Source organism: Sinohyriopsis cumingii, chromosome 1 (genome assembly GCF_028554795.1).
Source record: "Sinohyriopsis cumingii isolate HCF-2022 chromosome 1, ASM2855479v2, whole genome shotgun sequence".
NCBI classification, from domain to species: Eukaryota; Metazoa; Mollusca; class Bivalvia; order Unionida; family Unionidae; genus Sinohyriopsis; species Sinohyriopsis cumingii.
Genome location: NC_142961.1, coordinates 150,193,136 through 150,220,447, shown reverse-complemented (window position 1 = coordinate 150,220,447; position 27,312 = coordinate 150,193,136). Strand labels below are relative to the sequence as shown.

General features: G+C 40.4%; 1 protein-coding gene across 2 annotated transcripts in view; it reads right to left on the bottom strand.

Annotated features, from left to right (window-relative positions):
* Window positions 1-17,829: 17,829 nt before the first annotated feature.
* Window positions 17,830-27,312, bottom strand: part of LOC149808143 (very long chain fatty acid elongase 7-like) — a 40,400-nt gene continuing 30,917 nt past the window's right edge. Inside the window, exons 5-8 of one of the 2 annotated variants that reach the window (XR_016424080.1) lie at window positions 25,400-25,505; window positions 24,601-24,737; window positions 21,646-22,714; window positions 17,830-21,527 (exon numbers count right to left, since the gene is read on the bottom strand). Coding sequence is in view for 1 of the 2 variants with exons in the window: in XM_089973828.1 (XP_089829954.1) it covers window positions 22,469-22,714; window positions 24,601-24,737; window positions 25,400-25,505 (489 nt within the window). In the remaining variant the exon portion in view is untranslated. Of the gene's footprint in view, window positions 22,715-24,600; window positions 24,738-25,399; window positions 25,506-27,312 lie in introns of both variants that reach the window. The other variant, XM_089973828.1, reaches the window with a different exon arrangement.

Sequence of the window (27,312 nt, the reverse complement as noted above, 5' to 3'; positions counted from 1 at the left end):
TCCACGGTCTCCTCACATTCCATCTCCAAAGTTTCTCCACTAGGTAAAGAGGGATAACAGTCTTCCATGGCTTTCTAATAATCTAGAATGACTTCTCTCAAACTGTTGATTTCTATGGTATTATCGAATTCTGCATACAGGATGACGTTCACTGTCTTGTCCAGTTGCTTTGCAAACTGAAGTTCCACACGAATCTGGCCAGATTTTATAGGGTGGAAATGTCCCTCGTCGCTGCCTTGGTCTGGAGTGAAATCGAAAGCCCACAAAGCATAGCCTTCTGCATAATCGTCATACTCAATGCCGTGACTGGTGTTGGTTCCTAACTGACCCGTGGCTTCGTACAGGGACAAGTACGATCTCAAGTAATTTTTGTTGGTAAAGTCAGGTTCGAAAGGTCGGGTACACAAGGTCTTGCCATCGCGACTGACTTCGATTTTCTTCACACCGAAGTGTTGAAAGTGGAAAGGATTTCGATTGATGGCTCCGTTGAAGGCTTCATTCTCGACCATACCAAGGATTAAACGCTTGGGTAGCTGTCCTTGAAACAGATGATCTTCGGTTATGGATTGCAGGTTAGCGGGAATGGTGAACGTTTTCACTTCCACACGTCGTATGGGATACTTGGTGGTCGTTCTGCTCAACGTCTGACTGATGTCGTTTGCCACTTTGGGTAACACTTCTACGCGTCGTACGTAGAGTTTGGCTTCTTGGATTATTCTTTTAGGAACCTTATTAAGATCAGCAGCTATCAAATGGAAAGTGGTACTGCTACGATTCAGTCTCAAGCGAACATTCACCCCGTTCAGCAAATATTTCTCTTGCAACCACATGTCCAAATGCAAACGATCCATCAGTTCTAAACTCCTCTTGTCTAAGATTTTGCTTTCTCTTGCCTCAAAGCCTTCATTGCTTTTATCTGTTGCGTCGAACTTGCCCGCTGTGTCATCTGCCCATAGCACACAGGCATTGAGATGACTTGTCTTGGCATCTGTTCCGTACGTCAAGAGATTTTCCAGGTAGGCACGGTAAGGGTATGTATCCATGCTGCTGCTGACTAGTTTGTTATTCAAGTACAAATCCACTGAGCTGAACAAGGAATGCATGAAATTGTTGACGGGACCTATTTCGTCATCGTCTTCTAATCCTTTATCATCTTTTTTTAGAACTTGGACTTTCAAGTACAAGTAACTGCTATTCAGATCGATGTAATCTTCGGGCTGCCCCTTGATTTCAAACTCGATGGGAGCGGAATCGGTCAATGAGGAGATGGGATTAAATTCCACCCATTGGGATTCTTGCATGGTCATCATCGTGGGGGGCATGGCAAACAGATCCAGTTCCGTCTTGGAACAAGCGCAAGACTCTCGGTGCATCATTTTTTTTGTTGTTGCTGTGTTTCAATAATCGAAAACGTCTAAGTCTCGAACGGTTCTTCTTTTCTTGGCCTTTCTCGCTTGAAGTCTGGTGAAAGGGTGTTTTCTTCTTCGTCGTCTCTTTCTGCCTTGTCCTTGCTGAATGCTTGACTCGGTAGCGTGCAGGGCATTTATAGGTGTCTCTCGTCGACCCAAAATGTCTTTGCCCGTTTGCAGCAAGACATTTTTACCTGCCCTCATGAAGGCTTCTTTAGGGTTTTGTTTGTCGATGATGACATTTTGGAGAAATTCTTTGCCTTGTGTCAGTGCCGCATCTTTCAAGGCGTGCAATCCGCGTGTCACCATCGGTTTCAACACTGGGGCCACCGAACGAAAGGCCGATTTTAACATGTCTCCTAAACCGTGTCCTCGCTGTCGAGCCACCCCTCGGTACACTGGATACATGACTTACTTACGAGTCGTGAGAGAACCGTTTTCGAAAATGGAGTTTCACCGTGACTTTTCCTTTGGTGAATGGAATATTTTGTCCCAAATCTCCTTTTATAGTAATGTTGACCGTGTCCAAATACGACTTGCTGACCGGCAAATAGTGAGGATGGACAAATTCGCGGTGGACGTGGTAAGTGTTTCCACCTTCCTCGTCAGCGTTCGTGGCAGAATCCACTTTGAAAGGAATGACACGCAGTAACGGTACGGAGGTGTGTCCCACCACGTTGTATTCCACCACATCGGAGTACACGAACATCAAATTCAGTCCTTGGTTCAGTTCTACTGGGGCACGAAATAACTTGCTAAAAGACTCGTTGTCGTAAACGATGGGTAATTCGTTGTTCTTGAGTATGGCCGTTCTCATGTTCATGTCTCCGCCCAACATGTCAAACAATTCAGGACAAAATAAAATGGACATGATTTTACTCCGTTCAAATTTTATTAAGAAGCGACGAGCTACTTTGTGGTACTCCAGGGTGACACTTTTGTTGACACTTTCCAAAGCTTTTATAAACACACCATTAAACCTGGGAGAATGAACAACTGGTAGGTCCACGTTTTAGTTTTCTCATTATAGGTTTTTTTAACGTCAGATGTTATGGATCTCTTATCCAATTCCACTTGCAATGGCACGTCAAGAACTTCCACATTAAAAGTATTTTGATTGGGAAGGACATTGTGAACTTGGGTCGGGTGAATCATTTCCACTAAAGCCACTTCCCAATGGGCTTCGTGATCTAAGGGGATGGCTTGAGGTAATTTGGCCGTGTAACAGCACAACGTGTTGTTGGGAAACACCTCCATGGAACTGTCACTGGGTAAGGTTAAGTAAAATTGGTTTTGGTGACTCATAATTCCAGAGTTCTGTGGCTGTCCGAGGGGTTAGTGGATGTCAGAGGCGTGTCTCCGCCCAAAATGGGGTTCTGGTTGTGGTTGTTGGAGTGGTGACTGGCACTGACACTGGCACTGGACACAACGTTCCCGTTCGAGGAGAATTTCAGGGAGGGATTGGGAAGTAGGTAACCGATGCAACTGCTCAATAAAATGGTCCACAATTGTTTGTCTCCTTGTTGCAAACTCAAATTGGCGATGGCTGCCCCGATGACACAATACACCACGAAGATTTGGCAGAAAAAGACGATTTGCGTTTTAGGCACACGTTCTCCACACCACACCCACAAGGGTTGTTTTTGTAAATCTTGCACAGAAGAACTAGGGGAAGAAGGACTGGTCGACGTAGCTGCGTCTGCTGTGTGAAAGGGCATGATGGTCACTTCTTCTTTTTATAGTCGATGACTTGAGAAGCGTCGATCCAAGAATCGAAACTGGGTGGATATCCTTTCCAACGTACTTTGACTTCTTTGACACGTCGTTTGCCCACTTTACGGGTTCTGCGTTCGAGAATGCTTTCGATGTCGTACACGTCGTCTTCTTTTTTGGTGACACGTTGTAACTCGGGCAAATAAAACGTTCCTTTGAGTACTTCTCCGTTCATGTCTTCCAATTTATAGACGGCAGGATGACGGCCATGCACTCGTCCAGTGACGCGAAACAATTCGGTCGTCCAGTTAGGTAAGTAACCTTTGTCGAAAGTGCGTTTGGTTTTGCCAATGCGCACCCAATCTCCTACGGTCAACTCTCCACTTTTCTTGGGGACAGCCCTTGTCGGGGACGTACCAAACAGGCGCTCGAACACCAGCACTTCGTTGTCGGGAGTCACGTCTTGCGGGGCACGTCCGATGCTTCGATGGTAAGATTGGTTGTACGCTTGCACCAGGTGCGGTAAGATGTCGATGTACTTCAGAGTGTGGTGATGCGTAAAATATTTCCACATGCGTTCTTTCAAAGTGCGTTGAAAACGTTCCACGATGCTGGCTTTGGTTTCGGGATTCTCGGTGGTAAAAAAATGAATGTCACGTTTCTTTAATTCTTTTTGGAAAGCTTGGTTCAGAAATTCGGTGCCTTTGTCCGTTTGCCATCGAAGAGGGCGACGACCGCTTTGTTTCAACACCCGTTGCAGGGCTCGCACTAACTCGCTGCTCGATTTGGAAGTCAAGGGCACGACCCAAGCAAATTTGGAAAAGACGTCGATGACACAAAACAAATATTTGTAACCACGATTGTAGCTGGCCAAATGAGAGACATCGGCTAAATCGGCTTGCCATTGATGATCGATGCCTTCCACTCGGGTGCGACTTCTGGCAAACTTGCGTCGAATGGGTTTGTGTAAAGTGTAGGTAGCTTGTTCTTGTAACCATCGTTGCACTTGAGGTAAACGGAGACTTTTCAGTCGCGTTTTGGCAGCACGATACAATTTTTGAACTCCTGCGTAACCTGCAGGATGGGAGGGATCGTAGTAAATGCTAGCTAAGACTTTTTCCATTTTTTTGTGTTGATTGGTGTCTTAATAAGGCACCCACTCTTGGAAGAGGCTACTCTTTTTCTCTTGGGGTATTTTCTTGGATTGCAAGGCTTTGCGTGTGCGACCGGCAATAGGTGTTGAAGAGGAGGAGGAGGAGGATGTCTGAGCAGGGGATATCGGTTCTTGTTTCACTTCTGTCTTCACTTCTGTCTTCACTTTCTTTTTCTCTTGTGAGGAAGAAGGGGTGGCCATCATCTTTTTAATCCATCCAATTCTGGAAGTAGGTGGTGTTGTTAACTTGCGTACTTTTTCTGGTGGAGTTTGAAACCCTTCTTCTTCTTCTTTTCCTTTTTCTGTCTTGGTCACGGGTACTGGTGGTACTGGTACTGGTACTGGTACTGGTGATGGTGCTGGACTTTTCATCAAGGTCTTAAAATCTTTCAAAGTGGGTAAAGCTGTTTCGTCTAAAGCTTTCTGGTGAAAGAGTTGCAGTCGTTGCAAGAGTTGACCGTACTTTTGCGATTTTTCTGTTTCGGACAAATCTTGGCGATCCAGCAAGGATTGCAATTCGTGTTGTAACTGGGACATCTCGCTCAAATTGGGATTGGGAGGTAAATGCGGGGTGCGTTGTTCTTGCCACCGATGGTATTCCATCCATCGTTTGTAAGGCACTAAAGCTAGTTTTCGTCCTTCCATGGGGTTGTCAGGGGTGAATTCTGAGATCTTGGGACTTCCGAAGGCCTTTTTATCTTGCTCCCATCAGTCCTCCCAACATGGTTCCCAAGACTCCTTTCAGTATGGGGCCTAACAAGAGAGGTAAAATGCCTCCACGTTGGACCAACATCTTCTTTTTTTGACGAATGGGAATTTTCTTTTGAACCATTTTCCGAAGAACGTGACGATGTTTGCCTAAGCATTGTTTCTGGTGTTTGGACAAAGGGATCGTGCCTTTCAAAACGTTCAAACAACATTCGCACACGGTATCGATGACCTCTTTGGAGGCCGTTTGAATGAGTTTTTTTCGTAGGGGTGGAGAAGCTTTGGACAGGACAGATAACAGGTCCCCATGTTTGGCTAAACGTGGTGGCAGTCCTTTCCTTTTCTTTCCTTGGGGTTTTCTGGAGGGTGACATCTTTGAGTCTTTAGGAGCACCTAAAAACACTGATACCCTACTCGGTCACAGGCCTTTTTATACTGGAACGCGTCGCCATTGATTGTCTTTACGTTTTATCAGTTTGAGGACAGGCATGACACGTCGTGCAGGGGTACGTAACGGACTAAATCGAGCCAGTTCTTGTTTGGACAAATCCAGTAAACTTTGTAACATGCCCGATCTTTCTTGGACTTTGATTTTGGGAGAAGGTACTTTGTGAGCAGCAGCCACTGCCGCTAAATGGGAAGGTCCTGCCACTGGGGAAGTTCTTTTGGGGGTCATCAACGGAGAAGTTCTTGGTGTGATCAACGTCTCCAAGTACTCTTCAGTTCCTGGTGACATCAACGGAGAAGTGGACAAACGTGAGGCTGCCGGAGACGCAGTCACCGCTGTGGCAGGTCGTGGCTTGCGAGTGTAAGGTTGCGTCCTGGCCGAAGTGCCTCTCTTGCGACTAGTTTTCTTCTTCTGTGGACTTTTCTTTTTCTGGGGACTTTTTCTCTGTTTCTTTTTCTGGGGGCTTCTTTTCTTTTTCCGGGGTGATGGTGGTGATGTCTGGTAAGAGGAGGGTCCTGCCACTGGAGAAGTTATTCTTCTTGGGGACTTGGTCTTTTTCTTTTTCTTCTTGGGGCTTCGTTGGACTTTTGTCTTGGGGATAACTTTGGGGGCATTAGGATCCCATCTTAAGAGTGAGCGAATGATGACCCCTCCTAGAGTACCGCTCCCTCCAGGTTTCAAAATGATTTGTTTTTTGGTTTGAGTGTCGATGCGGGGATCGGCCAGTTGGACCAAAGCGACTTTGTTTCGATCGAAAAAGCGTTGGGTTTGATGAGGAATCTGAATGATTCCTTGGAGTATTTGACGTGCCGTCACCGTGAACCATCGTAAGACTTCTTTGAGACTAGCTTCTAAGACACGAGCTCGTGTTTGTGGATCTTTTTCTCGGCTGATGCCATACAAGGCACGAATCAATTTGACGGGAAGATGCGACTGAAGGGACGTCATGTTCACACTGTGTGAGACAGACGAAAAAGGGTCTGAGGTTTTTATAGATTTTTTTCATGGGAGGAGTGAAATGAAGTCGAGGACGGAGACGTGTACAGGACAGGCCCTCCGTCTTGGCACCAGTGGTGAAACAAGTGGGTACGAAATCGCAAATCCTCGGGAGTCGTAGGTTTCAAATCGACGAGTAAATAGGCGTGTGGCGTTTGAGTGGCATCGTCGTACGCCTGAGTCAGCCAAGGCGTTCCTAACTGTTTGGCTAAGACTTGCACTTGCGATTTATCTCGAGGGCTTTTAAACAAAACCACGTAATGCGCATTGAGACTGATGGTGCGATGGGCTTTACTTTGTTGAAACAAATTTTGGGTGATGTAAACGACACTGGCATTACGGTGATGCCCTTTGCGCGTAAACCACAATTTAATTTCTTCTTCGTCTTCTCCTAACATGTCGTCAAAAATGACCAAATGGGTTAGACGGGAGTCAGAGACGATGCCGTCGTCTTCTTTAGGAATGCCTTCCACAAACACGATGGAATCGCCTTGACTTTCTCGCAAGAGGCTGTACGCCGATTGCCACTCTTTGTAACACCACACGATTCGTTGAGGGGGCCGATCGATCAAATGATGTTTATGTTCGATCAAACGTTTGACGAATTCGGTTTTGCCTGAACCGCTAGGTCCAGCAATGAGCATGTTAAAGGGATGGCGAAGATACAAAGCCTCCCAACTGGCACGATCTAAGTGTTCGTCGATGACTTTGACAGTAGAGGAAGAGGGAGCAGAGACAGCAGAGGTAGCCATGGTGTGAGAAATGTCACTTGTGACACGAAAAACAAACAAGACAAGAGTTTATATACTTTTTCAGAACACGTTTATTGAATGTTTCAAATATGAACACGAAAGACAAAAATACATACAACCCAAATAGTGATGTACAGGAATATAAAACACAGCAAAGCGATCAAAGTGGAATATAAACAAGTGTCTGTACAACATGGTTTGGTTAACCAAGATGTCCTAGGGACAGTGTGTAATGTTCTTACAGTCTCTACATGAGGTATTGTCACACAAGTGTCCTCCTGGAATGACCTTTCAGGCATGTCCATGACAGTCCTGTCCTGAAGCGAGTGGTTGTTCTCGGTGACGGGTTCTTCTGGCACCGTCACTAACACAGGTTGAAAAGTAACTTTTTTCCTTGAACAACTCTTGTGCATACTGGGCCACTTCTTGGGTCCAAGCCTCAAAACCCCCCTTTTTCCAGTCACGAACATCTGTCCAATGAGGGTGTAAGTCACAAGCTACACACACATCGTCATACACGTCTTGGGTCGCTAAAAGTTGACGAATCTTTTTTTCCTGTTGAGGTCGAGAAGTATCCAGATGAAATCGCAAGGCTTTGAGCAAAAGGAGTTTTTCGTGACCATTTAAGGCCATGGAGGTGGTAAGTACTGATCGTAAAGAGTCCACAAAGAATCGGCTGGTAAACGAAATCCCAGAAAACAAGTCACTAAGACACACACCACTTGTCGTCCCAAATTGAATGGATAAAGTTCTTGTAATAATCGATGGTAATGATCCACGGTTTGAATATGGTCATTGAGTTCCTTCCACGGAATCTGTTGGATGACATACGACATAAGTCGTGGCATAACTGCCTGTTTTTATAGTCTCTTTGTTTCGAAAAGAATACACGTACTTTCTAGCCAGTGATGTTCGTTTTCCAGTGGGGAATGTAAATCTTGCATACTGTAACCGAAACGTCAGAGTTCGATTAGAAGTTTCCTCTTCCGCTAAGTAGATTCCACGTAAAATATGTTGGTAATCCTTTACCTCGTCTTCCTCAATGGGTTGCTCTAGGTGAATCTCAAAGTAACCAAAATGATCAACACGTAAATCATCGGGGGCCTGGAAGTATTGAACAAGGTCTGACCACTGAAACAATTTCTGACGAATCAGTTCTCTTATACCCTTCAGGTACCAGTGGTTAAAGATCTGGTGACGTAACGGATGCAATTGTTCTTTACGTTTCACTTGTATTTTGACCAGGTCTCGGTAAATGCGTTCTCTCAACTCCACAGGCAAAGCACGAATGTTCTCTTGTAAAGTATCCATGAATAGGTCATACTAAATCCTCTTTGGTCTGACACAAGAAATGTACTCTTTGCACAAACATGGTTTCACTTCAGTGTCGAATTTAAATCGTTGAGTCACTAATCTACACATTACAATTCGTTCAGAAGTTTCCTCTTTCACCAAGTTGACATTGTGTTCAAGATGTTGGTAATTCGTTAACTCTTCCTCTGGAATTCGATGCAGTACGTTTACAATGTAGTAGATAGAATCGTCAATACCAAACCATTCCTTTTTATAACCAGGAGGTCGTTGATCAATGTCTGTCCAATGGAACACTTTCAACTCAATCAGTCCTTGTATAGCCTTCAGGTACCAGTGGTTCAAACACCGGTGACGTAACGGATGCAATTGTTCTTTACGTTTCACTTGTATTTTGACCAGCTCTCGGTAAATGCGTTCTCTCAACTCCACAGGCAAAGCACGAATGTTCTCTTGTAAAGTATCCATGAACAGATTATTATGGTAAGAAATTACTTCAATGTCTCGGTCCCACTAAAGGTAAGTAATGACAATTCGGTGACCATCGAGCATGTTCAACGTAGGCCGAATCTTGCGGTTCCCAGTGGTGAAGTGACACACTGCAACTGAAGCACTTGACTTTATCTCCTTCGCCCAAGTAGAAAAATCCGGCTCTGGCTAATTCTTCGGGGGTCGGTCCTCCCAGATACTTTGGCCATTTTCCTTTGAACGATTGAAGACGATTTTCAAAGTCGCAGTATTCCGACGAACGCACAGGAAACGAATATTCGTCTTTCACAGGTTCGTTTCGATGAGGGTTGAGTGAAATGGGTAGGAGTTTGCTCAGGGCTGGATGACATCCGTAGGGAGGTAAACGTGAAGGTCGACATTCCCCTTTAAAACGAAACCCAGTAAAATGTCCAAGAGGACGAGCAGCATCGCTTTTGACACGCACAGCATCACTTTCCATGACAGGGGTAGGGGCACTAAAGTTCCCATGATGCTTTACGGCATCGCTCAGGTCACAAGGTACAGCATCGGTCCCATCGCAAGGCTCACAATCGCACTCGTCTGCAAACTCCGTTACGCAATTACAATGGTAACCACATGGACAATCGCAGTTTCCTTCCGGACATTTTCCGTCGCAATGTCTGGGTCTTATCCATCCAGTATTAGTCACACTAGAGAAAGATACAGCTTTTTTACAATCCCCAAACTGGAACGATGTCTCTTTCAAAGTATTCATCTTGTTCGCTCGGTCTTGGTAGTCACAATGAACTATCGATCTTGACCATAGCCCCCTTTTTATACTAGTCTCAATGCAGTCTCCAGCTTGTACATCTTTCCTTTTTTACGTTTTTTATGTCTTGTTTCGGAAGGTACCGTCTCTAAGGTACCGTCAACATTGTACCGTAGTGTAATGGGTGGAAAGGCCATAGAAAGGTAAGGGCAGTGAGGAGACCATCGAGTATGTTCCAGAATAGCTGAATCTTTATAGATACATAGATCCATTCGTAACTTCAGTCCGCAAGCGAAACACTGTACCTCGTATCCCAATCCTGACTCAGGTCCCAAGTAGACAAATCCTGTTCTAGCTAAAACATGCGAAGAAGGTAATCCTTCCCTATCCGTAGGCCATTTCTGAAACGTGTCCAATCGACGGGCACAATCACAATAGTCAGGTAAGAAGACTTGAAAATGGTAGGGTTTGAACTTGGAGTTCTCATCGGGTTTCTCACTCGATTCTTGCTGTGGCGAAGTCATCTTTCTGGTGGGTGGCTATCCTCTTAAAACCAATGTTTTATACCAACGTGTCCATACGGTAAGGTGAAATGATTGGGAAGTCGAACTCGCTTCTGGTACACGATTTGATAAACTTTTTCCAAAGGTCGACTGACGATGTGGTGAGTGGGTAAACGTACGATCTTGTTCGGTTGGTGAGTGGTCACTTTAAAGTTTCCATCCTCTCCCGATTGCAAGGCTTCTTTCAATACCCCAAAGTTGACCACTCGACTGGTACGATAATTCAGAGTCAGTCCTTTCACTTTGCACGTCGTGTGCACTTCTCCTTGTTTGTCACGGTATTCGTAGCCGTAATTTTTGGGACCGCCACTGACGAAACTTAGAATCTTGTCGTCGGGATGCTCGTCTGTCCAGGCTCCTAAACGGTCTCCTTCGATGTTAGGGTGATGTTGAATCGGGTGATGGATGTAAATGCAACTGTCCGTGTCAAAGTACAGGACGCGTTCTTCTAACAGTTCTAAAGCTTCGTACAATTTTAAGCGAGCATGGGCTGTCACGTAAGCCGCAATGATGACATTTCCAAAAGGGTCGTCTTGCACAAAGTCCAGATCTTCTTCGTAATTGACCAAGATCAAATTCTCTCGAACGACGTCCACGTGTTTCATGTATTTGGTTTTGTCGTGAATCATCTGGAAGTAGCGGGAAGGTTCTGTCAAATATTCCGTCTTGGGTAAACACGGTCGTTGTGCCATTTTACCCCACAAGCAATTTAACATCACTTTGGCAAACGATCGCCTGCCTTCGTTTTTCTCAATGTGGTCTAAAGTGATGCCTTCTTGTTCGTAGTATTTCTCTTTGAATTGTATTTGGTCTTCGGGAGTGTGACACCAGGAAGGATAGCCGCTGGCTTCTTGCTTCAGTTTCAAAAAGGCATCCACGTAGTCTGCGAAAATGCCTTTCTGACTGGGATCACCCTTGCGATACTGTTGTGTCTTGGGAAAGTGGCAAATTTCGTACACTTCTAACAGTTGGTATCCCATGTCCAGAGCTTTGAACAATTCTACGCTGACCCAGGTTCCCGTCAAGGCCCGTTCTTCCTGGCTGTGCTTACAAGGCTGATCTTGGTTGCACGTTTCGGCACAAGTACGGCACAAGGGAAACATCAATTTGCCTTGACAATGGTGAGGTAAGACGGGATGGTATAGGTTCGTGGGAGGCAAAACTTTACACTTGATCAAGCCTTCGTATTGTCGAATGTTTTTCAGGTCGATGTGTTCCGTCAGCAATTGCGGGTGCCCTACGGGAAAGCGACAATATTTGCACACGTAGGGATACAGCGAACACACGTCCAAGTATTTGATTTCTTCTCCTTTCTCTTCGTCGGCTTGGTACAGCAAACAGGTGGCATTGGTCCTTCCTCCGTACAAACTATCCCTCGGGTTCAGCGGGTCCATGAACTGGTAACTTTCCACGAGGCGTTTAAACTCGGGATCGGTTTTCATACGGTAATCGTACTCGTGTTCCCACATTTCCACCACTTGGTATCCTTGCTGTTCTAACTTTAGGCGTCGCTGACAAGTGTCCTGGTACAAGTCTTCCATGGTTCGTTGCAAAAACTGATTTTTAGTGCCACGGTCAGGGTAACAGACGGGACATCCGTGAAATAAGCAACCGTTAAACTCGTACACGATCTTGGGGTTTTCTAAGTCCCAGCCATCGACCGAATACGTTCCGATGGTCTTTTCGCCCCCTCCGTTGCGGGCATGCTGAATCCACTTGTCTTCCTTGTCGCACAAGTAATGTAACCAACGTAGGGCTTTGACCGAGTATTGACGTTTGACAAAGTGGGTCGTTTGAGGACTGATGACAGCCACGGTCTTTTCAGGCATGAATCGTTGTCGATACACTAAGGAACACGCTTTGGCAATGGTGCAAGCTTCTTTCAAAGGATCCACCCCTCCGTGTTCCATGAACAGTTCTCGAAATTTTCCACAGCAACGCCGTAAAATGTCCACGTCGGAACGACAATACTTTAGCATTTCTTCCTGAAAGTCGAAAGGGTCCGAGGCGTGAGCCTGGTACCAAGCGTAGAAAGCTTCTCGTTGTTCGGTACGCATGTTGTCGGGGTCGTAATAGTGAGCCTCAGGCAAATGGGGTAGAACGGCGTGTTGATTGGCTTCCGTATTGAAAAAGTGTGGAAAGTACCCTTTAGCGATTTCTGTCATTCCAAACGTTTTAGGCATTCGACTCAAAGGCATGGCCAAGTAACTCATCGAATCTTTAAACTGTACTTGTCCCACTTGCATGAAAATGATTTTGGCTCCGTTCAAAGTCACTTTAGGACGCTCGGTGCCTTGTTCCGTATAGTATCTGAGAAGAAACTGTCCATCGTATCCGGAGAAATTGTGAGCCATCACCGTGGCATGACGATGACAATCTCCGTAACGTTCGATGTCCTCTTGGCTCCACGTCTTGTCGACGGGGTCTAAGACCCATTGGGCAAAATCGGCTAACGTGTTTGGTCCCCGAAAGATTTTTTCACGCCCTCCGGGAATCTTGCTGCAGTGAGGGCAATGACTGAAGATAGGTTCTTGAATGCACTTCTCGCACGCTCGATGAGCCACACAGAAATTAGGAATGTGAATGCCGGTTTCTTGCATGCATTCGAAATCGAAAAAGATGAAATTGCCTTTCTTCTTGTGACCGTCCTCTTTCTCTGGTGGGGGTTGGTATTTCTGCACGTAACATTCGTGTTCCAAGTCCACGATGTGGTGACAAATGTGACATTTTTTCTTTCCTGAACATACGTGTGCCTTGGTATTATTGGTACGTATGCCTTGTCCACACGTAGGGCACAATCTCAGCAGTTGACAAGCGCATTTCTTCTGTGAACCTTGCGTCTTCAAATGTTGTTGGTAACAGGTAGGGCTGACAAACGTGCGCAGACAAGTGGAACAAGGCACTGGTTCTTCGCTCAGACAGGGTGGAGAGGCCAAACATCCTGAGCATTTCCATCCACAATGTTTGTGTTGCTCTCGATTATTATAACCATAGTCACATTTCTCACAATAATAAACATATCGCAGGAATCCAGTGATACTGGTAATGGTATCGAAATGTTCATCGTGATAATAGACATGAATGTATTTTCCGTCCTTAAAGTCTTGGCCTCGAAACAACAGAGGTCCGCGCACTTCTTGAGGGTGCACTTTCAAGGTGTAGCGTGGAGCTAGGGCATCTTGCAATTTTTGCATCTCGGGAATGCCGCAGGGTGTGTCTTTGGACAGTCCGGCTTGTTGTAACAGGAGTTCTGCTTCATTTCGTTGTTTGGCTCGGTCGGAACGTTGAATAGTTTTCCAGGTTCTTTTCCATTCTACCGTGTCGTTCTTGTTGGCATAGGTTCGTCCCACCACGATGGCACGGGCTAAACACATCTGGTCTTGAGGGTTGTGAATTCGGACGAGACTTGTTTTGGTGTTGCGAAGGTCGTCCACCAATAACATCTTTTTGCGTCCTGTCCCTTGAGGAGGAGAGACGTGGGTCATGTCCAGTGTGGCTTTACCATCGGTGATGTCAAACTGATCATTAGATTGTTGTACGTGTTGAATCTTGTCCATGACTTTGGAAGCAGTCAATTCTGCAGGGGTGCTAAACTCGATCCAAACAGGGGATTTCAAACCGTCGTGTTGTATGGAAAGTCTCAAGCGATCGTCTTCTTTGGGTTGACATTGTCGCTTGAGTGCAGTGAGCAAAGAATCCCACACCTCGGTGATGAACACTTCTGCTTTCTCTAACGGCACTTCAGCCTTGAAATCTTTAAACTTCACCGTGTATTTGTAAGCCGTAGTTCTAAATTTTCTAGAGGAGCGCTTTTCCGTCTCTCGAATGGAATAATACTTTTCAGGGTTGACTAAGGGTGATGAACTTGGTTTAGAGGGTTCGGATTCTGGTTCACTCATGTCCTCTTCAAAATCACTGGCATGAATTTGTGCCAAGATTTCAGCCCTGGTACGAGGCGATAGATCACGTTTCTGCCTCTTACTTTCTTCTTCTTTCTTCTCGAATGAATGGGATCGTTTCATCTTGAAAGCAAAAAGTCAAATGACTCAAGTTCAAACACCATAAACTACTTTATAGTCATAGCAGACCAGCGTATATAAAAAGGGTGTGTGTCTTGTCCTTTCACTATTCATTTCACTCTCAAGCCGAGCACAACGATGGAAGAGACTAACCAGATGGAACGTTTCGTCAGAGCTTTGCGAGGGGTCATTAGAAAATTCTCTTCAGACCAGCCTACGGACTACTCTCCTTCCTTTAGAGATAAAAGTCAAGATACTTGCTATATCTGTCAGAAGAAAGGGCATTGGTCTTCAGAGTGTCCAGACCGTCAAAAAAGAAAAAAAACAGGGGATAAAAGTCAAGATACCTGTTATTATTGTAAAGAAAAAGGACATTGGTCTCCAGATTGCCCCAAAAAGAAACAAGAGGAGTCAGAAGAAAAGAGGAATTCTTCAGAAGAAGAGAGGGATTCTTCAGAGGAAGAAAAAAGACAATTCTATTTAAATGAGGCAAAGAAACACGAGAAGAAAAGAAGAAGGGAAGAAAGCGAGGAGAAAGAAGAAGAGGAAAAGAGTGTAACGGTGAAGAAATTCAAAAAAACAGAGAGGCTAAACAAGGAGAAATCAATGAACTTTTGATTAAAGTGTTGTGTTGTGAATTGTGAATTGGATTGTAAAAAATGGAGAAAAGAATAAATGAATGATATAAGGTAAGAGTCTTTGAGTTGTGATTTTAAAATAAGAAGCTACACTCACGCACTCATACACAGACACGTACTATAAGGGTAACATGGGTGGGTTTTTTTTTTTTTTTTTTTTTGAGTTATTGGCAAATTGAAATTGTATTTCTTTTCGAGAAATGTGGGTGGCCCTGAAAAGGGCCTTTTTTTTAATGGTGTAGGGGTGAGTTTAAGCAATCAGCTTTAACTGCCTTATGCCTTTGCCACGGCCAAGGCCTACTTCTGGACTGCGTAATGTTGATGATGATGATGATAATGATTGGGTTGAAATCACTAAGGGTGGTACGGTAGGCTTAGTCACAGGGTTAACGTGTTTGGCTCGGGAAGGTCGTATTCTCTTCGGTCGTGATAAAGAAGTCTGATACATTTGTTTCAGACTTCTTAACTCCACTAAAATGTCCAACAGTACCGTGACCGTTTGATTTTCACCCTCTTGTTTCTTTGCTGCTACTTCTTCTTGCTGTTGCTGCTGTTGTTTTTTTCTTACCTCTTCTTCTTGTTGCTGTTGCTGTAGGAGAAAAGCTTGTTCCGCTTCCTTTTGTCGTTGTATAAATTTCTCCAATTCTTCTTTCTGTCTCTGTCTAAAATTTTCCACTTGCGGTAATGAAGAAGGTAACGCAGGTTCCGGAACAAATTCTTGCGAAGAGAGAAAATCCACAAAATCCCAATTCACCTCTTCTGAAAGTAAGTCCGAGTTCCCTTGGGCAGTCTCCCCTGCTGGTGCACCCCAATGGATCGTTTTCTGAGTTTCCGTCATGTTGAATGACTGTCGCATAGATTGACTGCACACAAGCGCTAGCAGATCTATATTGACTACGTGACGTCACAGACTGCTCTCTTCGGATTGGATGCGGCTGGCTGAATTTTGTAACGCGTGTTTGGATTGGTGAATGAACTCAATCCGTTTCAATCCTACCTGTACCTATAAATAAGCGCCGTTGACTGCATTGATTCACCTGTTCTCGTCGCTTCAAGATGTGGACTACAGTTGAGTCATCCACCCTTGTGTCTTCCATGATGTTTCGGACAGACTTGCTCATGTATGTCCGATCGAAGTGGACCGTTGTCCACAGGACAAACACCAGCCTGTGGATACGTAGGATCTACGTTGAAAGACAAGGATGCCTAAAAAGAGTGCTGATGTACGGACCAACAGTGAGACGTAGCCTAAGAACAAGAAGAAGACCAATGCGGTGCCATTTATGTTAATGAATAGATTAACATAAAACCCAAAGGCCCTTTTCAGGGCCAGCCATATTTCTCGAAAAGAGATAGTCTTTGAATTGCCTACCCCTTTTTTAAAAATTTTTTTTAAAAAAAATTTAAAAAAAAAAAATCCCATGTTCAATTTCCCTTGTCGCTAGAGTGACCCAGGGTTTTTTCCCATGTTAATTCCCCTTGTCGCTAGAGTGACCCACGATTTTTCTCCATGTTAAATTTCCATTGTCGCTAGAGTGACCCAGGGGTCTCTGTAATGCTAATTCCCATTGTCGCTAGGGTGACCCCTTTCACTACTCATACCAGTAAACGATCGTTTGTTTCAATAGGTACGTTTTGTTATAGTTAGATAGCGTTATAAATTACGATGTTTATACTTTAATTAACGCAAATAATTTCATTTTTTAATGTTGCCTTTGAATTCACCTAACTTATTAATAGTGAGTACAACATGTTTCTATTTAATTTAATTCGTGTGCTCTGATTATGCATCTTTCTCATGCGATCTGCTTCATATCAACTCAACAATTGTATTTGCAATTCGCAGAGTTTTAGTAATTAAATACTGCATGTATATGGTAATTAAATTATTAAACTATAAGTCAAGACAGATTTTGATTTTATATTAGTTACATATTTTGATTAAAGTTTACCAAGTCATTTAGAACACCAGCCTAATTAATTAAGAATACTCCATACTTGTAGAGTTGTATTAAAACTGTCAGGACTATTTGGGATTTAATTTACAATACTGTAAGTTCTTTTTAAATTTTCACATAGTATTTTTAGGGAAATGAATTATTTGCTGAATTTTACAAAACCTGTAGGTTTTCACTCTTTTCTATTACTTACTTTAAGACCATAGAGCCTGAACGCTACGTTTTAAAATCAGTTACATATATTTACAGGATTTCCATCGAGTCAAGTGGATCTTGTAAGTTGTATGAATTTTATACAGTTTATGTATGATGAATAATTCATTTACCTCTTTAAAAATGTAGAATTCTCATGCATACATATAGTTTTTATTTAATACCACACTTAATAAACATTGTGCCCAAAAATGTTGTAAATACAAAAATACAGAAACAATATGAGAAATACAGACTCATGTGAAAACGTGTAAATCCCAACAAGCGAGATGCATCTGTGCAATATAAGATATAAATGTACTGATATAATAGAAAACATTATTACTGTACCAGTGGTCATACTGGTTTCATTTTACATTTTTTAAGTCGAGAGTATGTTCTCATTCAGACACATTGGGAAAGTAATATTTATTCTTTACTATTCTTTGCTCTTTCTCTCACATGTACCACTGATAGTTATACTGTGTGTTTCTTGATTGCCCACAGTGTTTCTACCCAAGGTTTTGGTCTGTTTAATATATCTGAACCTTGACGAGTGGAAAATGGATTCCGCTCTAAGGTCAGTTCGATTATTTGCTTGTTTGATTACTTTATACGATTTAAATCTTTTGACTGATTTTGACTGAAAGTATGGAAGTTAGCAATCAAGGTTACAGGAGAAAAAGAAAATGAACTAAAGAATTCTTTGTTGGTACACATCGTTCTACTTTCAAAAAGATAACAAAGATATCATGGATATATAGTTTATTGCATTACGACTCATACAAATGGCAAATTATGACCTGTTATCTCAGGTGAGCACAACAGCTGTCAAATAAGTTTTGTGTGCTGATGTTCCGTATTTGTGTCTTGTATAAGTTATCCCCCTTTCTAACAATGGATGGCCTCCTCATGGTAGGTATTTCATTATACAGTATAATGCTGAATGAGCACTTCAAAAAACTTAAACTTAATGCAAAGTATTCGAAGAATTAATAAATAATTGTTGATTTATATAAAACAGAACCGTGTAGCAGTGCTTTAGTTTTCATCACAAATCATCATCCAAAGATGAATAGATATCTAATGTTTTCACTATGCATTTTCAAAATAACTACCATGGCAAGGTAACCCCTTCAGAAAATGGGGAAAAAACTTGAATGTCAATAAAGGAATCAATGGCCCACTGACCAGTCTAATCACCAAGCAAGGTGTTAATGTTTACCTTTGCTGAATTGGTCAAGTGGCTGGACAGAAGTCAACAGGAATACCTGAATAAAATGCAGCTTGCATTATATAAAATAATAATTTATAACAAAGTCTTCACAGTTATCATCCTATTCTCATGACATTTTCACCAAATGCGTAAAGTTAAACACGTAATTTGTTGTAAGGAGACTCTTAAAGAAATAGTTATGCAAATTAGTGGGCAGAACATTCTCTAATTATCTAAGGGGTTAACTGCAACTATAGCATAATGCCTCAAGAAATATATGTGATAATTCAATGAAAAAATGGTTAACAGCAAATAGTTTTCCACCAATAAAATAAACGGAATGTATAGTTTGTGTAATATACAAGCAATACAAATAAACACCTTTGATCTCATATTATCCTGCTGAACTCATGTGCAAGACATACTGTACATACTTGCGTGTAAGTTGATTCAAACTGCTAACAACAAAGATCCTGATTTTCCATAGCATAATGTGCTTCCAGATCAGGGTCTATCCTGTTTGTTCTACTGATTGCTCCTAACAAACTGCACAGACCCAGATCTGCTGGCGCATTATGTGATGGCAGAAGTGGGTCTGTGCAGTTTGCAGTTGGACTTGACTTATAAGCAAGTACATGTATGTATGTCATATTGTTAGGGTCACGGCAAAAACTAAGGACAAGATGGATGAAATATAGGCAATATTAAAAAATGTCTACCTATGTTTTTGTTAAAATAGAGGAAAACTCACAAGATAAATATATTACTGCAAATACCTCTGGTACAACAAAAAAGAACGATGAAAAAAGGACACATTAAATTATTGCCACAGAAATGGGTGTGGAATTCTTCTAAATTATGATCCCTACATTGGTGATGTCGGCAAAAAAACCTATAAATTCAGACTGTGTTTCAATACACCAATGGTCATTGAGAGGGTCAAGTTTCAATTGTATTTTGTTTCAATAATTTCCATATCTGCATTTTTTTTTACAAAAAGATGTAATTCTATTATCACCACAGGACTACAGAAAAATGTATAGGCAACTCTGATCCTACAATGAAGTCATGAATAAGTACCTACAGAAGCTGCATGCATGTATGAAATTGCTATGGTTACAAAATTACTTTATGAAATTACTATAGCTACAAAATTGCTATTAGATCAACATACATTTTCCTCCGTCACAAATATATGATTTTCTCACCAATCTTCAGCCTTTTGATTTTTCTGCATCTTTGCCAGCCAATGTTTTGATATGTTAACCTTATCTACACCTTGGTGGATCAAGTAGATATTTTAGCAGTTTGTCCTAGAGACATCTTTTGGATTTCACGAGTTGTTTTACTTAGCATGTGATGCCAACTAACCTATAGTGTGTAACAGTGGTATATTGTATATTGGCCAAAAATGGTAGAGGTAATTGACTTTCAAAGGATACTTTGTAAGTTTAACATTGAAAATGTGAATATGTACCAGAGAGAAGAAGCAATTACAGTAGTATTTGAGTGAAAGGTATTTGTACAAACATCAACCAGCACTGGAAAATTGTTTGTTTGAGTCCATTCAAGTTGTGTGCTTCCCTTGAATCAATCATGTAGGAATAGTGTTCAAGTTTGAACAACTTAATTTGATTGGATGTGATGGCTTGCTGCTTCATCCAATGAAATAGACCCAAAGCACAGAAATGTCTGCTCAATCTACCAAGGTGTAGAGAGGGTTAACATACTGGAACCTTGGCTAGCAAAAATGATTTTCTGCAGAGTTATTGACACATTTTAGTGGATATGATACTTTTTTATCTTTCAAAACCATTAACAACTCCTATACAGTATAAAGGGGAAATACTCAAATGTTTGTTTTGTAACCAGTACCTTTATACAGCCTGCGTCTATATTTTGTAACCAAATTTACACAAAAATTGTAATGGTGAAAATAACAATATCGGTATTGAATATATACTAAATAATTGCATACCAAGCAATTGTTGCAGAATACTCTAGTTCTTGCCTATCTGAAAAACTGACAAATGCTACAGGATGTTAAAGCTCTTTTCATATGAAAAACTGACAATTGTTACAGAATACTATAGTTCTTGTCAATAGAAAAGCTGACAATTGTTACAGAATACTACAGTTCTTGTCATTTGAAAAGTTGACAACTGTTACAGAATACTATAGTTCTTGTCATATGAACACTGATGTCTGTTAAAGAATACTTACCAGTATAGTTCTTGTCAATAGAAAAACTGACAATTGTTACAGGATAGTATAGTTCTTGTCAATAGAAATGCTGACAATTGTTACACAATACTTTAGTTCTTGTCAACAGAAAAACTGACATCTGTTACAGAATACTACAGTACTTGTCTAAAGAAAAGCTGACAATACTATAGTTCTTGTCAATAGAAAAACTGACAACTGTTACAGAATACTATAGTTCTTGTCATTTGAAAAACACAATTGTTACAGACTATTTTAGTTCTTGTCAACAGAAAAACTGACATCTGTTACAGAATACTATAGTTCTTGTCATTTGAAAAACACAATTGTTACAGACTATTATAGTTCTTGTCAACAGAAAAACTGACATCTGTAACAGAATACTATAGTTCTTGTCATTTGAAAAACACAGTTGTTACAGGATATTATAGTTCTTGTCAATAGAAAAACTGACATCTGTAACAGAATACTATAGTTCTTGTCATTTGAAAAACACAATTGTTACAGACTATTATAGTTCTTGTCAACAGAAAAACTGACATCTGTAACAGAATACTATAGTTCTTGTCATTTGAAAAACACAGTTGTTACAGGATATTATAGTTCTTGTCAATAGAAAAGCTGATAATACTATAGTTCTTGTCAACAGAAAAACTGACAACTGTTACAGAATACTATAGTTCTTGTCATTTGAAAACACAATTGTTACAGGATATTATAGTTCTTGTCAACAGAAAAACTGACAACTGTTACAGAATACTATAGTTCTTGTCAATAGAAAAGCTGACAATACTATAGTTCTTGTCATTTGAAAAACACAATTGTTACAGGATATTATAGTTCTTGTCAATAGAAAAGCTGACAATACTATAGTTCTTGTCAATAGAAAACTGACAACTGTTTCAGAATACTATAGTTTTTGTCATTTGAAAAACACATTTGTTACAGGATATTATAGTTCTTGTCAATAGAAAAGCTGACAATACTATAGTTCTTGTCAATAGAAAAACTGACAACTGTTACAGAATACTATAGCTCTTGTCATTTGAAAAATACAATTATTACAGGATATATAGTTCTTGTCAATAGAAAATCTGACAATACTATAGTTCTTGTCAATAGAAAACTGACAACTGTTTCAGAATACTATAGTTTTTGTCATTTGAAAAACACATTTGTTACAGGATATTATAGTTCTTGTCAATAGAAAAGCTGACAATACTATAGTTCTTGTCAATAGAAAAACTGACAACTGTTACAGAATACTATAGTTCTTGTCATTTGAAAAATACAATTATTACAGGATATATAGTTCTTGTCAATAGAAAATCTGACAATACTATAGTTCTTGTCAATAGAAAAACTGACAACTGTTACAGAATACTACAGTTCTTGTCATTTAAAAAAGACAATTGTTACAGGATATTATAGTTTTTGTCAACAGAAAAACTGACAACTGTTACAGAATACTATAATTCTTGTCATTTAAAAAAGACAATTGTTACAGTATATTATAGTTCTTGTCAACAGAAAAACTGACAACTGTTACAGAATACTGAAGTTCTTGTCAGTAGAAAAGTTGTCACAGATTTGTGAGGACTGATAATCTACAAAGGCAAACCAATGTTGATCCTTCTCCACTGAAAACATAACAAAACTGAATTTAAAGCTAAGCTGTGGAGGAACAAATTGGTTATTATTCTTAGCTATGCAGTCCATGTCACTTGTTTGCAATGTGTTTGACAACCTTTATGCTGTCTTTTAGATGCCTATATCCAGAAATATTGGTGTTTTCATATATAATCAGCGCAGCATTCTGTTTTATGTGTACATATATGGAATGTGTGTTTAATGGTTGTAATGTAACTATGATATATATGTCAAACTGCCATATATTTCTGTACATTTTTGAATATACGTGCTGCCTGACTAAATACAGATGTGGATTTATTAGTGATATTTCATCTTTGAATGTACTTCACCATTTTGGGTGATGTGTCCATTTTGAGCAAGTCCATTCTGTTCAACTTTTCCATGTTGCCGATTGGTTATGTAAGTTTTAATATAGAAATTCAGAAAGAGGACTGCTACACTACTGGTAAATCCTTGAATAGCTATGGCAAATATTACTGGATAATTGTCACAACGGACAAAGAGTAGCTGGCTGTTATGAAGAGTGACAATGAAAAACTGGGTCTGAAAACAAAGAAAAGACTAGTAAATGTATATTTCAATAACAGTAACAATAAAAATAATGATTAATAACACTTTTATAACGAGTTGCAAACATACATACATGCATGGATACATACATCCATCCATACATACATCCATATAGACATACATCCATACATATATACATAAGATTTCGTTTCATAATTATTCAATATTTCTTCTCTCTCCATCAGCTTTTATTGAATATGTTCATAGAGGACTCAGATGCAATATGCTAATAAAAAAGCTGCTTGCAAAACAAACGTTATTATCAAAACATTCCCAGTTGCCACTGGAGTACGCAGGGTTCTTTTGTGATAAAAATAACACTTTAATTCCCTCTTAAAATGAAAAATATTATGTAGTTCATTTTAAAAAATCTACAAAATAAATATACTGCACTAGTGACAAAGTAAATAAATTTAATAATATCATCTGACTGTATCTATGGACAATTCCAAATTAACAAATATCTTTTCCAAGGGTAAAATTCAATAGATGATGACACCGTCCATTGTTGATCCAGTCAAAAGCATCACACAGAATAATACCTATTTTAGAACTGTCACATAGAACATAGTTTAACTGACAAAAAGAAAAAAAAAACAATTATCTCTGTATCACTTTTATTACTCTCTCTCTCTCTCTCTGTACTGAGCCAATCAACAGTCTGAATTGGAACAGTTCAATCTTATTTTTAATAACACATTACAGTTACAAATGTCTGTTTTACCATTGTTGTAACTCTTGTTATGTATATTTAATTTGCATTGTTTGTTTGTTAATTTTTTAAAAATAATTATGTTTCTTTTTATGCTACTGTAATGTAACATTGTATGTTGGACTTGACCTTGTCCAAAATTGAGTTAATTGACTCAGCATGGTGTTTTTTAAGGTAAAAATGAGTGCTGGATAAATCTTTGATGTGTTAAACATAATTGCAATGCACTGTCTGGGTAAATTCTAGCTAGGACATAGTGATACATTGTAGAAATGTCATGATAATCCATATAAGAATAAATACTGGACATGATCTTTCACATAGCATCTTGTGTTTGATACTAAATCTAAATGAACAGAGTATCAACAAAGGCATATAGAAAAATTGTACACAGCTAAAGACAAGGTAATCATCACTGCTTATGTTGATGCACATGGTAAAATGTACTATATCACATGCATGTCACATGACAGAATTAGATTTTTCCCTCATGGCATAATTACATTGGCCAGGTCACAATGAATATTTTAACACTCATCCCCCTGCATATTCAAACCATCAAATCAGACATTTCTGATGTTGTCCATGTTCCACATTCTTCCATTTCTTAAATAATATCCACAAGCTCGAGTGGAATCTTTTTCATAATGTGACGGCAGATCTGGGTCTGTGCACTTTGTTAGGAGTAACCAATCTATGCACTTTGCTAGGAGTAACCAGTAGAACAAAGAACACAGACCCTGATCTGCAGATGCATTATACTGTACTACGTTTGATCTGGATCTTTGTTGTTTGCAGTTTGACTTGACTTATAAGTGAGTATATACAATAGGGAAAATTAAGTATAAAGCTATATCCTACATCAATGGTTTCACCATTGCAGTGTAGAAAGCTGGCTTCAAATCTGTCTTCTGAGTGAATCATTTAGTCTAAAAAACTTGGAACATTAAAACCCTCTGAAATAAATAGCTGTCAGTATTTTAGGTGTCCAAAAAATTGCTGAAAGAAAAATTTGAGCTGAAAAAAATTATAATAAACTACTTGCCTGCTTTTATAAGCTTTGTTTCAAATAGTTCCAAAATTACTAAGACTTACATATACAGTATGATGAAATGATTGGTGGTCATACAATATGATTCATACTCACTAGCTGTAAAATGGTTATATATCTCTTCCACCATAGATACTTTCTATATCTGGGACCCAAGGCTGACACTCCATAATAGAAATACATTACTGTATGGACAAAGGCATTCACCATCGTATGAAAAGTGCCGAACCCTCCTACGTAAGACAAATAGAGATATGATTTAATGTAGAGTCAATAGTTTGCAGACAAAAAAAGTTTTTATCAAAATGATATTTCTTCCAGAACTACCTTCAAGAATGTGCAATGTTTAACTGATTTCTCATCCTGTTTGTTAGAATTTTAAAAAAATACAATGTATGCTTAAGTATAGATATGCGCTGTCTGCGTAGGTTCGAGTCTCGGGCTCGGCCAATGTGGACATGGGAGAAAGCTTGCCAGTAGCTTCTCGTGGGTCGGTGGTTCTTTCCGGGGTTTCCCGGTTTCTTCCTCCACCATTAATACTGGCCGCCATGTATAGCCTGTCTTGTGCTGAAAAATGGCGTAAAACCCAAAAACAACAACAACAACAACAATAAGTATAGATATGATAAAATAAAATTTGAATGAACATAAAGATTTATCTTTCTCACTGGGCTTAAATTCAGAATTTTCCCTATGAAAACAAAACCAATTCATCTCAGAAAGTAATACAATATATCTATATAAAAAATACAGAATTATAATGCATGCATTGATACCATTGTGATGATAATACCATGTTTAACATTTGAATATTATCTTTTGATATATATGCTTCCGGAGAGAGAGAGAGAGAGAGCGAGATCACATTATTTTGCAAATATGCATGCAGTGTTACCTGGTACAATCTTAACTCCAAACCACCAGAAGATTGGCAGTGCCCCATGATGGAATACATGGAGGAATGTAACTTGACTATTTTTCCTTCTAAGTATGAAGAATACCTGAAGAAAAAAAGTCAAAATGCTATATATGTTCTATAATCTTATTACGGAACTGATCTGTCCCAGTGCTGATTAAAACTCTCTCTCTCTCTGTCATAATGTGCTGGTATATCTGTCCCAGTGCTGATTAAAACTCTCTCTCTCTCATAATGTGCTGGCATATCTGGCCCAGTGCTGATTAAAACTCTCTCTCTCTCTGTCATAATGTGCTGGCATATCTGGCCCAGTGCTGATTAAAACTCTCTCTCTCTCTCTGTCATAATGTGCTGGTATATCTGGCCCAGTGCCGATTAAAACTCTCTCTCTCTCATAATGTGCTGGCATATCTGGCCCAGTGCTGATTAAAACTCTCTCTCTCTCATAATGTACTGGCATATCTGGCCCAGTACTGATTAAAACTCTCTCTCTCTCTCATAATGTGCTGGTATATCTGGCCCAGTGCTGATTAAAACTCTCTCTCTCTCTCATAATGTGCTGGTATATCTGGCCCAGTGCTGATTAAAACTCTCTCTCTCTCTCTCTCTCTCTCTCTCTCTCTCTCTCTCTCTCATAATGTGCTGGCATATCTGGCCCAGTGCTGATTAAAACTCTCTCTCTCTCTCATAATGTACTGGCATATCTGGCCCAGTGCTGCCTAAAACTCTCTCTCTCTCTCTCATCTCTCTCTCTCTCTCTCATAATGTGCTGGCATATCTGGCCTAGTGCTGATTAAAACTCTCTCTCTCTCTCTCTCATAATGTGCTGGTATATCTGGCCCAGTGCTGATTAAAACTCTCTCTCTTTCATAATGTGCTGGCATATCTGGCCCAGTGCTGATTAAAACTCTCTCTCTCTCTCTCATAGTGTGCTGGTATATCTGGCCCAGTGCTGATTAAAACTCTCTCTCTCTCTCTCTCTCTCTTTCTCTCTCATAATGTGCTGGTATATCTGGCCCAGTGCTGATTAAAACTCTCTCTCTCTCTCTCTCTCTCTCTCTCTCTCTCTCTCTCTCTCTCTCTCTCTCTCATAATGTGCTGGTATATCTGGCCCAGCGCTGATTAAAACAAACTCTCTCTCTCATAATGTGCTGGCATATCTGGCCCAGTGCTGATTACAACAAACTCTCTCTATCTCTCTCTCTCATAATGTGATGATATATCTGGCCCTGTGCTGATTAAATCTCTCTCTCTCTCTCTCTCTCTCTCTGGCCCAGTTTTGATTAAAACAAACTCTCTCTCTCTCTCTGTCTCTCATAATGTGATGGTATATCTGGCCCAGTTAAATATCTCTCTCTCTCTCATATAATGTGCTGGAATATCTGGCCCAGTGCTGATTAAAAACTCTCTAACTCTCTCTCTCTCTCTCATAATGCGCTGGTATAACTGGCTCTACACTTTAAATCACAAGTAGGATGAATAGTGGCTGTCAGCATATTACATGATTGGTCTATGGGTGCATTATGTGATTGGTCTATGGGTGTGCATTATGTGATTGGTCTATGGGTGTTCATCATGTGATTGGTCTATGGGTGCATTATGTGATTGGTCTATTGGTGTGCATTATGTGATTGGTCTATGGGTGCATTATGTGATTGGTCTATGGGTGTGCATTATATGATTGGTCTATGGGTGTGCATTGTGTGATTGGACTATGGGTGTACATTATGTGATTGATCTATGGATGCATTATGCACTGGCAAATCGAAGTCTACTCTGTTCACTATTAGGCAGATGTTAAATGCAAAGAAATATGGAAACAATTAATTACAAAAGTATACAATTATGACTAATGTGTATGATGTGTGCATGATTTGCTTTATTAATATAGC